The 14057-nt window shown below is 34.9% G+C and overlaps 1 protein-coding gene across 1 annotated transcript in view; it reads left to right on the top strand.

Moving 5' to 3' along the window:
- Positions 1 to 902: 902 nt before the first annotated feature.
- Positions 903 to 14057, top strand: part of POU6F2 (POU class 6 homeobox 2) — a gene marked incomplete at its 5' end in the record, with an annotated part of 423583 nt that continues 410428 nt past the window's right edge. Inside the window, one exon of the mRNA XM_081345451.1 lies at positions 903 to 1007. Coding sequence (XP_081201577.1) covers positions 903 to 1007 — 105 coding nt within the window. The remainder of the gene's footprint in view (positions 1008 to 14057) is intronic.

The following is a 14057-nucleotide window of genomic DNA, read 5'->3' as shown; positions in this document are numbered from 1 at the left end:
CAGTGTGGAAAAAGATAGTAAAGTAGTAGTAAAAAGCAGTAACATAAAATAACAAGCTATAGAATAGAGAAGCTATTATATTCTACATACACACTCATATGCACCTCATATATTTCTCCTAATTTACACACAGAACTATTTTTTCATCTCTTATTTAATAACCTAAATATGTTGGACTCTGACCAGCTTGTTTTCATCAATCTTCCCAGGAATATTGTTACAATTTGTAAGATAGAGTGGGGGGGGGGGGTTACTGTTCTTCCAAGTTTCTTGATCAAAGAAGTTCATGTTCCATGACTCTTGATACTTTTATCCATCCATCATATTGATTTTCTTCTGATCTTTATCACAATGTTCTTTTAGACTAACCTAGCATGCTGTTGTGTTTCCATGCACCTGTGCTTCAGATTGTCTGTATATAATTCCTGATATAGTTCATTAAGCTCATTATCCATGATGATTAGAAAAGATCTCTAAATTTTGAACCCTTATATTTTATGTTTTTGGATGCATGAATTCTAGGATTTTTGTGAGATTCTTAACTGAAGAGAAAGCAATAGGAAATAAAGGAATTCACTTTTCTGATATATAAATATAGGAATAATTCCAAAGTTTAACTTATCAAACTTAAAAGATTTATAGAATCACGAGGCTGTAAATTATAGCAAGTGTTTTGTCTTGAATGGGTAGAGATCCCATCTTATTTATGTGCTATTAAGTATTTGTCAATGTTATTTTATATCAGTAGAAGATTCATATGCTATGTAAAAGTGCATGAAAGTGTATTGGAGAATGCTGAAAGTTATATGATGATTTCATGCTGTTTGGTGGAGCAGCTTGACTTTCTTTTTCTCTTTCTCTTTGCTTTAGTGATGGTTGGGAGTCAAGAAGTTGATTGATAGATGCATGCCAAAAATCCCCATTCACTTTTTCAAAGACTACATATGATGGATTGTGATCTTGCAGCTCAGCAGGACATGAGGACTTTTCAAGCTGTAATTGGTCAGGTATGGAATCAGCTATTTCTCAATTCTCTTTTCATTCCCACCCCAGCCCACCCCACCAGAGTAAAATCATATGATTCACATAATTCATATTTACAGGACCATTTTTATGTCTATTGCTTCAACTACCAGCAAAGATGAAACATAAAGTGTGTATTGAAGGGAAGGGAGGGAAAGGTAGAGAGGCAATAAAAGGCATATGGCATAACCAGTTTTAGAAAGTCTTACTTTTTTAAGAATACCCATTTGGAACATCCTGAGCTAAATTTATCTACTTCATCATCTTTGTATTTTGGTTGAAGAAACATGCTAGTGAGAAAAGTGAAGTGTGAAAAAGTGGTTGTAATCTTAAACTGGACAGTGGTAGTTTCCCCTTTCTCTGTTCTTTGTGGATCAGCTTTGGATCTGCAGCCTTTTAACTTATGCATTTGTGTGTGTTTTTTTCTAGCTAAGACAAATGGTGTGTATTTTCAGCTGTGTAAATGTAAAATAAAAGCCCTTGCTGTTGCTGCTGCTGCTAGTGCAACAGCGAAGGGGCAGCTTGCAAATTAAACACACTGCCACAATCCGAAAGGTCCAGGTGGTCTGTTCGAATTTCCTAATGCAATCCTGCACAACAGCTCTAATAAACAGCTTTGTTTAGTTTCCCCTTTGCTGTATGCAGGGAGGTGAAGCTAGTGTGGGGCTGTTGTGTTGAAATGCCAGAAGGACATCTCCCAGAGGCCTCACAAGCTGCTGCTTTTTAGAGCTTTTCCGTTTTGCCGTCTTTGTCTTCCGAATGGGTTAGTGTGAGTCCTTCTCTTGATGTTTCGTTTCAGCTTTTATGCTTTCTTGAGAAGTTTGCTTTGTGTCCATGTTTCACTGTTTTCTACATGGTATTGTCCTAGTATTGCTTTATCAGATCAAATGATAATAAAAACAATTGTTGTATGTTTGTTTGGCTCCAAATTAGAATCTTAAGTAATAGGAGAGACTTGCTGCAAAGGGGAGATGGCAATAGGGAGACAGACTCGGGCGTCATTTATATTTGTTAACATTTTTTTAAACAACTCAAGCATGCCTCGTTAATGACTGACTCAATGTCAGTGCAAGCTAAACATGCTTCTGAATTTTTAAAAGTTTGCATGTTGTGTCGTAAAAGTGTTGCAATCAAGCCTGCTAAAGTGATGATAGAATTTTTGTGTTTTCTAAATAGAGAAGCAGCATTGAAAGGAAACAGAGATCTTTAAGATCATTTACAAAACAAGTTAGTATCCAAGAGAAAAGTCTTACAGTGCATCTGATTTGTTAATACCAGCTTCTTCAATAATGTTGTTGAGATAAACAATATGTAGTATCATATTTACTAAAATCCTTCATATGAATCATACTTGTTCTCAAAAACTAGCTTAATCAGCAACATTTCAGGGATCTGAGAAATGAGAAAACTGAGAAAACTCATTTTCATTCACAAGTTCCTTAAAAAACAGTGTTATTTTTAAAGCATTATTGATCAATATTTCTGAGCCACAATTATTAAATAGCTTCTGTATGAACAGCTGCTTGAGTTACTGCTACTTAACTAGATTTGAACAGACAGGACTGAGAAATTTGTATGTAACATGTACTGTATAGTGCAATTACTTTATGTATCTATGAAACATGAACTGATTTCAGAAATAGTAAATAGTATTTACAATCAAGTGCAAATTTCAGCATAAACAAAAATAACAAATATCAAAATGATAAGCAACTCAAGATGGTTTCTCAGTTAAATGGATTTCCTGAATTTTCTTTTTGATATAAAGTTATCCTAAAGTATATTTTACAAACTGGAGCCCACTGGAAGTGTTTGTAGGTAGCTGATCTAAATTAACACTTGTGTAATTTCCTTCAGGATTCCACTTCATCTATCAGCAAGCTATTAAACACCGAAATGCTTGCTATTTGAGAATTTAGAAGTTTGGTGCTCACTTGATGTTGATTCTTAACTAAAACATTTGAGATGAGGTTCAGGTACTTGGCAAATAATACCTTAGAAATAGAACTTAGATAATAGCTTCTCCTATTCTTGTTACCTCCTTTATTTTTAGAGATATCCTCCCATCCTTTTTTCTTAGTTTGAGCACCATCTAATTTATTTTAATTATTCTCCCATATCACTAGATGGGTTATGGCTATAATTTTTTCCCCTTGAGTTTGTGAGTGACAGGTTAGTTAATCAGTATTACAGCTCTCTTGTTTTTTCTCATCTCATGTAGGCATTCTGGCTCTATTGTCCCTCGGAAAACCAAAGTCAGCCTAACATCTTGACCTTCAGGCCTCAGGGTCTAACCTGAGTTGCTCATTTTTACATTTGCTGATTTTTGCAAATATAATAGAACAGGAGATCTGGTAAAGAAAAAAAATGACATGATCCCCATGATTTGGCTGTCCATTTGCCTCTTGTCTGTTGTAGTTATAAGTGTGTATTTATTTAGATATTACATGTGCTAGAGAATGTATACTATTATACTTGTTAAGAAAAAATATGTACAGTTTTAAAGATCTGGTGATTTTTATGTCTTTATTTTTATATGAAATGTCTACTATTTTACTGAAATTCTGTCCTAAACAAATATACAAGAGACTATTCCAATAGATAGGTGTACTTTGCCTTAAGGCTTTGTATGTTAGTAAGTACAAAGCAAAATAACATTACAGTATTGTTTGAAGTTGATATTGCTATTTCTAGCTCTGCTTAATTATCTAATGTAAGTATTAATGGTTACATTCTTGAGCTCTGTGACTTAATAATTTATCTTTGAAGATCCACATTAGAAGAATTTGTAATTCATAACTATATGCATCACCTATTTAAATCCAAACTGGTTGTTTTACCATTAATGTAATGTTAGAGAATTGGTTGCCAGTTCAGTACTTTCAGAAGCAGTACCATTAAGTATGATTTATGAAGGCAAAGTTTTATATTTGTGATGGGAGAAGAAACTAAAGGGAATGTTCTGTTCTATGAAACTCTTTAAAGTAAAAAAGCTTGCTCAGTTTAAGCAATTGTCTTGAGAGAAAAATGCTCATACCTCTGCTATTTGAATCTGGTTTAGTTTAGTGGTAGGAAATTCTTTTCAACCTGTTTCAATCAGTAAGCTGTGATACAATTCATTATTATGGATAACTTTACAGGGAGATGAAGTCTGTAAACTGACAGAACTATGTTCAGTCTACTACTATAGAGTTACTACTCTATCCACAAATTACCCTAGATTTCAAATCTAATTCCATCTGAATTCTCTTGGAAAATCCTCCTCACTTTCTGCTGGTTAGAAGTAATCTTATCATTTGCAATGCACTAAATGCTTTGTCAAAGGGCTGGTTCTTACCAAACAAAATATTGATCTTGTCTGTTTGATGAACTGTGATGTAGGCATGTTTCTTCATATTTAGGATATAATGAATTACCATCTAATTAAATAGTGTGCCACAAATCTAGTATCCTTCTCCTTAAATCTAAATCAGGTTCAATAGTATTCCTATATTGCATGTAACACATTCACTTACATTCCTATCACATGCAAAGGATATTTTGAACTTGATGCTATAAGGAAATATTGCATAATATCTTAAATTAACAATGCCAATATTCAATATTTTTGAATTAAGATTCTATAACTTTATATAGAAACATAGTTGTTAACCAAAACATGGATTGTACTGTATTCTTAATGAGGCTAACTATATACAGCATTATTCAAATTTCAGTCAGCAACTGCACATTGAAACAATGGTAATATGCCTCTGTTTAATATTATAATAAAATGTATGTTAATGGGTTTTATTTGAGAATTTAATGCATCCCTTGAGGCTCCTCTTCTTTATTTTCTACAGGTCTAAAAACTTTCTAAGAAAACTAATTTTGGAGTTGATCATAACTGAGAAGGTTGTTTTTCTGTTCTTTAGAGTTGCTGAGTCAAGACATTTCAGAACCTGAGTTGGAAAGTTTGTATGGTATACTGCTTGCCAAACATTAAAAATATAATAACTTAAATCTCTAGTAATTTAATTGATAGCTTGTTGCTTGCAGCATATTTCCATTCCACTTCATAATAAGGCTATTCCTGAATCTCCTTTGATACTTTGAAAACCCTTGCTTTGTATATTTAATATTTGTGCATTATTATAAGTTAGCTGTCATACATTACATTAGGTTTAAGTGGAACTTAATACAGTGTAAATGAGCAATACCTATAAGACATGTTTTTATATTTATGGGTATGGTTGTACTTTGAAACAGAAGCATTTCTAAGAAGTACTTTTGTGGGCTTGTTTTAAAAAAAGAGGATACATTTTAAAATTATTGTAATATGCAAGAATATTGTAACACTATTCTGTAGAATAAATTTGCTGAAGAAAGATAATTTTATCTAGATAATGTAATCTAATTCTTTTATCTCTGTTCCAGGTTCCAGCTCATGTTTGTTCTTTTTTTTTGCAATAAGATTTTTAAAAAATTTTCTCTATTTCAAGACTTTTCTTTATAATAAAAAACTGACAGTATTTTTCTGCAAATCTGCATGTTACTAACTGGATTTTGAAATAATTACTTTGGTTTACTATGCTTGATTGTTAACAGTGTGTTCAAAATAATAACTGGTAATTGAAACCAATTTGGAAATTCAAATTGGGATTTGAAAAGGAGTATTTACTGTTGTAATTCATTAAAAAATGCTTGCTATATGTTTTTTAATTGTTGGCCATGGTCCTTTATTAGTGAGTATAATTTATCTCCAGTCAACAATTTATATTTAAGTTCCTTTGAATGAATGAACCTTTATTATCAAAGCACAACATGTATACAATGAGATTGGCCGAGCCTCCCTTTGTGCCCCCCCACAACTCAGTAACAACAAATCCACCATCTTGTTACACCATGTGAGCTAATTGCACAACACAACACACTGGCCTCACAAGTCAATCAGACATAGAGTTATTTCCCATTCAGGAGCCTGACAGCCCATGGATAGAAGCTGTTCTTCAACCTGTTGATACGGCTGGCTATACTTCTATATCTCCTACCCGATGGTAGGAGAGTAAAGAGATACCATCCAGGGTGTGAGTCATCCCTGAGAATTTTCCTCACTCTTCCAAGGCAGCTGACCCTGACGATGTCATCCAGTGGAGTCAGGGGACAGCCCACAATGTTTTGTGCTGTGCTCACCACCCTCTGTAATATCTTCCTATCTGCGGCTGTCAGCCCAGCATACTAAACCACAATATAATGTGAGAGGATGCTCTCTATAGTAGACCAGTAAAAGAAGGTCATTAGTTGTTGTTCTACCCTGTTCTTCCACAAGACCTTGAGGAAGTGAAGTTTCTGTTGGGCTTTTCTGTCCACCTGGGTTGTATTGACTTTCCAGGTAAGATCTTCACAGAGGTAGACTCCCAGGAATTTAAAGAAGGAGACTCTCTCCACACAGCCCCCCCTGATGTAAAGTGGGGCAGGTTTCTGTCTTTTCCTCTTGAAGTCTAGCACCATCTCCTTTGTCTTGCCAATGTTCAGGTGGAAGTTGTTCTCTAAACACCATAAAACTCTCTTTCGTTTCCACCTGTAATAAGACCCACTATGGTGGTATAATCTTTGAACTTAATGATCGCAGTGGATGGGTCAGACGATACACAATTGTATGTGTACAGTGAATATGGGTAGGGGCTAAGCACACAGCCCTGTTGCGAGCCCATGCAAAGCTCCAGGGGGGTAGAGGAAAAAGATCTGACCCTCACTGTAGCCGGTCCCTCAGAAAATCTTTAATCCAATTGCAGATGGAGGGGGGGAAATTCAAGTCAATCAGCTTTTCAATAAGGATGCTCAGCCGAATGGTGTTGAAAGCCAAGCTATAGTCAATGAAAAGCATCCTGACATAACTTCCAGGTTTCTCCAGATGGCTTGCTACAAAATGTAAAGCAGTAGCTATGGCATCATCTGTTGACCTATTCCCCCTCTAGGCAAACTGATGTTTGTTGAAGTCCGGTGGGAGGCATGTACTAAGATGTTGGAGAACCAGTCTTTTGAAGCATTTCATCACTACAGACGTTAATGCAATAGGTCTATAATCATTTAGGCATTCAATTGCTGTTTTCTTCAGGACTGGGACAATGGTAGCTGCTTTCAAGCATGATGGCACACAGGCCATTTGCAAAGAGATGTTAAAGATCCTTGTCTAATTGATCGGCACAATTCTTAACCACTATCCCCAGCACTCCATCTGGGCCTGCAGCTTTGCTGGGATTCATAGCCTTCAATACAGCTTTCACTTGATGTTCATACAGAGTGAGGGCTGAGAATCAGAAGGCTGGCCAGCAGAGGCTATGGGGTCTCGTCTTTTCACCTTGTAGTGAGCGAAGAAGATATTCAGCTCCTCTGCCAACGAGGCATCGGTATTAACTGTGTTCCTCGTGTTGCCCTTATGGTTGGTTAGGTGCTACAGTCCCTGCCACACTTGCTTCAGTTTGTCTGCTAGGTGGCTTTCCACCTTATGTTTTTTTTAATTGAAAAGTTTTATAAAAATTACAATATAATCCCCCAAACCAACCCACCCTAAACCCCCCCTCTCCCTCCCCCACTTCCCAGAGCTGAGTACAGGGTTACAAATATAATAAACATAATCTAACTAACACTAACCAACTATATAAATAACCAAGTTCATAATGCGCTAACTCCCTTTTAACATAAATACAAGCAAATTAAAAGTAAACATAATAATAATAAAAACATAAATTAATATCCTAGTTATTAAACAATATAATATCCAAGTTATTAAACAATACTAATACTAAAAATAATAATAATACCATATAATTAAAACAAATAAAAATTCCACTATAATAAACTATTAATAATAATAACAATCTAAAATTTACTCATAGGCTAAATGGAACTTTTTAGTCCCATATTTATTCTGAATATAATCTATCCATCTTCTCCAGACCGAAATGTATCTTTCTTGTGAATGATCCTTCAAATAAGCAGAACTCTTAGCCATTTCTGCTAAATTTGACACTTTAAGCATCCATTCTTCTATAGTAGGCAAGCAATCCTTCTTCCAATATTGCCCTACCAAATAACCTTGCAGCTGTTATCAAATTCAACATCAAGTTAGTTTCTTTAGTATCACAATCTATAATAACACCCAATAAAAATAATTGTGGAGTAAACTTTATCTTTCTTTTAAAAATCTTTTGAATGTTCCACCAAATTTTAATCCAAAAAGCTTTTATATTTCTACAAGTCCACCAAATATGAAAATAAGTAGCATCCAAACTGCCACATCTCCAACACTTGGGCTGTAAGTTAGGATACATACAAGACAACTTTTTAGGATCCAGATGCCATCTATAAAACATTTTATAAAAATTTTCTCTTAAATTTTGGGCCTGGGTAAATTTTACATTTCTAACCCAAATTACCTCCCATATATCCAATGGGATCGGTTCTTGAATATTTTGGGCCCACTTTACCATACAATCTTTAACTAATTCCATTTCTGAATCCAATTCTATTAAAGCATTGTAAATCCTCTTTATATGCGCTCGATTTTGATCTTTAATCTGTTTTACCAAATTTTCTTTTTTTTATTGAAGTTTTATAAAAGTTACAATATTATCCCTTCCCAACCCACCCCTATACCCCCTCCCCCTCCCCCACTTCCCAAAGCTGATTACAGGGTTACAAATATATAATAATCATAATCTAACTAACATTAACCAACTATATAAATAACCAAATACATAATGCACTTTAACCCGCCTATAACATAATTACAAACAATCTAAAAGTATCCAACTTATACTAATACAATAATAATACTGTATAATTAAAACTAATAATAAAAAGTAAAATTTCCAGTATAATAAATTATAACAATCTAAAATTTACTCATAAGCTAAATGGAACTTTTTAGTCCCATATTTTTCTGAATATAATATAATGGGATCGGTTCTTCAATATTTTGGGCCCACTTTACCATGCAGTCTTTCACTAATTCCATTTCCGAATCCAATTCTATTAAAGCATTATAAATCCTCTTTATATGCGCTCGATTTTGATCTTTAATCTGTTTTACCAAATTTTCATCCATTAATGTAATACCAACCTTTTGATCTAACTTCCACCTAGCTTGCAATTGAGTATACTGAAACCAGGACTGTACAATATTTTCTTGTTTTAACTCAGCTAACGACTTTAATTGCCAATCATTCCCTACCAATCTAAGTAATTTCTTATAAGAAATCATATCCAAATTCACACCCATAGATACACCCTCTATCACGTGTCCAGGAATCCCCCAAATTGGTATTTTATAATTTAACTTATAATAATACTTTTTCCAGACACGCAATAAAGCACTTCTTAAAATATGAGATTTAAAAGCCTTGTCAACTTTTTTTATCGTAAATCAAATATGAGCCAGCAGTGTGCTGCAGCTGCCAAAAAAGCCAACACAGTGCTAGGCTGCATTAACAGAGGGATAGAATCAAGATCAAGTGAAGTACTAATACCACTTTACAATGCTTTGGTAAGGCCACACCTGGAATACTGCATCCAGGTTTTGTCACCACGATGTAAAAAAGATGTCGAGACTCTAGAAAGGGTACAGAGAAGAGCAACAAAGATGATTAGGAGGCTGGAGGCTAAACCATATAGGGAACGGTTGCTGGAATTGGGTATGTGTAGTTTAATGAAGAGAAGGGTGAGGGGTGACATGATAGCAGTGTTCCAATATCTCAGGGGCTACCACAAAGAAGAGGGAGTCAAGCTATTCTCCAAAGCACCTGAAAGCAGGACAAGAAGCAATGGATGGAAACTAGTCAAGGGGAGAAGCAACCTAGAACTAAGGAGAAACTTCCTGACAGTTAGAACAATTAACCAGTGGAACAACCTGCCTCCAGAGGTGGTGAATGCTCCAACACTGGAGGTTTTCAAGAAGAGACTGGACAGCCATTTGCCTGAAATGGTATAAGGTTTCCTGCCTGAGCAGGGGGTTGGACTAGATGACCTCCAAGGTCTCTTCCAACTTTATTATTATTATTATTATTATTATTATTATTATTATTATTATTATTATTATTATTATTATTATTATTATTATTATATAAGTCCCATCCCTCAAGATGAAGTATACTTTTATTTGTTAAATTAAGCCAATCACTAATCAGTGATAAAACCACCGCATCATAATATAATTTCAAATTAGGCGCCTTAAGTCCTCCTCTTTCCCTTGCGTCTTATAAAATCTTAAGTTTAACTCTTGGTTTTTCCCCCGCCCAAATAAATTTATTAATACCCTTCTGCCAATCGTCCAAATTAGCATCTTTTTTCAAAATAGGTATCATTTGAAACAAGAAGAGAAACTTTGGTAAAAGATTCATTTTAACAGCTGCAATTTTCCCCAACAAAGATAATTGTAATTTTTTTCAATTATTTAAGTCTTTTTGTACTTTTAACCATAATGTCTCATAATTATTCTTATATAATTTTACATTAGGGGCTGTAATATATACTCCCAGATATTTAACATTTTTCACTATTTCAAAATCTGTCAATTTAACTAACATTTCCTTTTCCTTCATAGTCATGTTTCTAGATAATATTTTAGTCTTATTATTATTTACCTTAAAACCAGAAACTTTCCCATATTGAGTTATAATTTCCATCAAGTCTATAACCGATTGAGTCGGTTGAGATAATGTCACAACCAAGTCATCCACAAAGGCTCTTAACCTATAATCATTCTGTTTTATTTTTATTCCCTTTATTATAGTTGATTCACGAATTTTGATCAGTAAAATCTCCAATGTTAAAAGAAACAACAATGGTGATAGTGGACATCCCTGTCTTATGCCTTTTTCAATTTTAAATGTCTCTGTTAATCCCCCATTAATTATAATTTGTGCCAATTGTTGTTGATATATAGCCCTAAGAGAATATAAAAAATTGTCCCCAAAATTCATTTTAGCAACAACTTTCAATAAAAATTGCCAATTCACTGATCAAAAGCTTTTTCAGCATCCAAAAATATCAATGCCGCAGGGAGTTGGTTGTTCTTATCCAAATACTCAATTAAATTAACAATTTGTCTTACATTATATTTCATATATCTTCCAGTTATAAATCCAGACTGATCACTATGAATCATTTGCTTCAAAACTTGCATTAATCTACTTGCCAATATTTTTGCGAAAATCTTATAGTCTGTATTCAAAAGCGATATAGGTCTATAATTCTTAGGCTGGGTAAGGTCTTAGTCCTCCTTTGGAATCAGCGATATAAAAGCCCTTCTCCAAGACGAAGGCACTTCTCCAATCTGGATATAATTAAAAAGTTCCTTTAATGGTTCTATCATCTCTGTGGATAATATTTTATAATAAATTGCTGATAATCCATCTGTACCAGGAGCCTTACCCACTTTTAACTGCTTAATTGCTAAAATAATTTCCTCAGAAGTAATTAAACAATTCATCTCCTTTTGTTGTTCATTTGAAAGTCTAGGGAAATGTGCTGCCTGTAGATACTTATCTATATCTAAAGCTTGTATATTTTCACTAGCATATAATTTTGTATAAAAATCTAAAAAACTCTTTTTAATCAACTTTTGTTGATATACCTCTTTACCTTTATATTCTATTTTTTCTATAATACGTGATTTCTGTTTCTTCCTTAATTGATAAGCCAACCACCTACCAGGATTATTTGCATTACAAAACGTATTATGTTTTGCATAATGCAAATTAGTTGCAACCTGATCAGCCATTAACATATTAAATTGCTCTTTCAACATATTTATGGAAACCATTAATCTATTATCTGATGGGTTCAAAATAAAAGCTTTCTCCTTCGATTTAATCTCTTCTTCAAGCTCTTTACGTTTTTGCATCTGCTTACGCCTATATCCATTATTCATATGAATCAAAACCCCTCTCATATAAGCTTTACTAGCATCCCAAACCATTGCCATCGATGTGCCTTTATGCATATTCAAAGCAAAAAATTCTTTCAAACATTTCTGTGAAAGTACCTCATATCTAAATAAATTTTCGTTCAATCTCCAAGATCTTCTGTTCCCATCTTCAGCAAATAACTCTAACCATGCAGGGCTATGATCCGACGATGTTCTAGGAAAGATCTTAACATTCTTGAACCTGGAGAAAAAATCAGTAGTAATTAAAAAAAATCAATTCTGGAAAACGATTGGTGCCTATCCGAAAAAAAGTAAAGTCTCTATCTTCCACATTCTGTTCTCGCCAAATATCTCTTAATTCCAAATCATCTTTCAAGTCAAAAAAAGCTTTAGGCAATTTAGAATGATTAGGAGAATTTTTGAAAGAACCCTTCTTGTCTTTACTTGAGTCCAAAACACCATTCCAGTTACCCATCATAATAACAGATTTATAATCCAATTGAGTTAGTTTGTCATGTAAAAACTTATAAAACTTTTGTTGCTGTTGATTAGGGGCATATAATCCAATAATAAGAACTTTCCTGCCTTGTAGCACTAATTCAATAATAACATATCTTCCTTGTATATCAGATTCAATTAATCTAGCCGATAAATCTCTTCTTACATAAATAACCACTCCCCCCTTTTTATCTGGGGCAGAAGCTATAAAATGTGATCCCAACTGAGAACTAATCAAGTACTTTTGATCTTTCGCAGCAATATGAGTCTCCTGTAAGCAAACAATATCATTTTTATGTTGTTTCAAGTAGTGAAATTCTTTCTTTTCTGTGGTGAATTCAGGCCATTAACATTCCATGTCAGAAGCTTTGCCATCCTTAGTGGCCTGGAGCCTCTGGAACACTGCTTGAAGATCAGCCGTTGATCTCTTCGGTCGTGCCCCTCCCACAGGCTCTGTAGTAATCGGGCCTTGCATTATTGGTCCAGAATTAGCCTTCTGCTTCTGCTCCTTTTCTTTACGTCTATATGCAGCCCGAGTCATCCTCTGTTCCTTTGGATCATCCTTTAACTCCAAACTCTGTTCAATAGGCTCAGCCTGCGGTAAATCTCCTACAACCAGTGACATTGCACCTTCAACTGGTTGTTTATCTTCCAGCCTTTCTTCTATTCTCTTAAGTTGTGGAGATGGTGGTGAACCTGCTTTCAGGACATAAGTATAAAAATCTTTTGCCTTTGAAATTGTATTAAGTCCCTTCCACTTTATGTTTATATTGTTGTTTTGCCATCCTAATGCCTCTTCTGAGATTTGCCCTGGCCTCTATATGTGTCCCTGTCCCCTGCCTTAAAGGCAGAATCCTGGGCTCTCAGGAGTGTTCATACCTCTGCAGTCATCCAGGGTTTGCAATTCCCATAAACTCTATTCTTGTTTAACTCTTGTTTAACCTTTTGGTTTAAGTCTTGTTTGAACTTTTCGTTTAACTTTTGTTTGAACTCTTTGTAAATAAATTTGGTTGAGGTTTTTCCAGCCTTTTGATTATAAAAAGAGGTTGTCCCTGACATTCAAATTTTAATAAATACAAACAGGGCCAGTCATAGGCTGGAACAGAACACATGCTTTGATATAAGACAGTATGGCATCCGTGTATACATTCAGTGGTTTCAAAGCAGTCCTGCAGCTGACTGAGAGCACCCTCTGGCCACATTTAACCATTTTCGTGACTGTCTGAGTTCTTTTCCTCAGAGGGACATACTTCAGGCACAACAGGAATGAGAAATGGTTGGATGTACCCAGGTGGGGGAGGGGGGATGTTCTGTATGCCTGTTTCAGATTAGAGTATACACAGTCTAAAGTGTTCTTCCCTCTGGTGGAAAATTGCACATACTGCACAAACCTGGGGAGAACTATTTTTAGACAGGCTTGATTGAAGTCCCCAGCCATGACAAGAGGCCCTCTGGGTGAGTTTGATGCTGCCTGGAGATGTCATATAGCTTGGAAAGCGCCACACTGACATTGGCATCAGATGGAATATAGACAGCTATAATAATTACCACAGTAATTTCTCTAGGCAGATAAAATGGCCTACATGCGACAGTCATCAGTTCCACATCTGGGGAGCAATACATGTAC

This window comes from Vipera berus (assembly GCF_964194415.1).
Source record: "Vipera berus genome assembly, chromosome: Z".
Taxonomy (NCBI): domain Eukaryota; kingdom Metazoa; phylum Chordata; class Lepidosauria; order Squamata; family Viperidae; genus Vipera; species Vipera berus.
The sequence above is the reverse complement of the archived record's forward strand: the minus strand, read 5'-3'. Positions and strand labels throughout refer to the sequence as shown.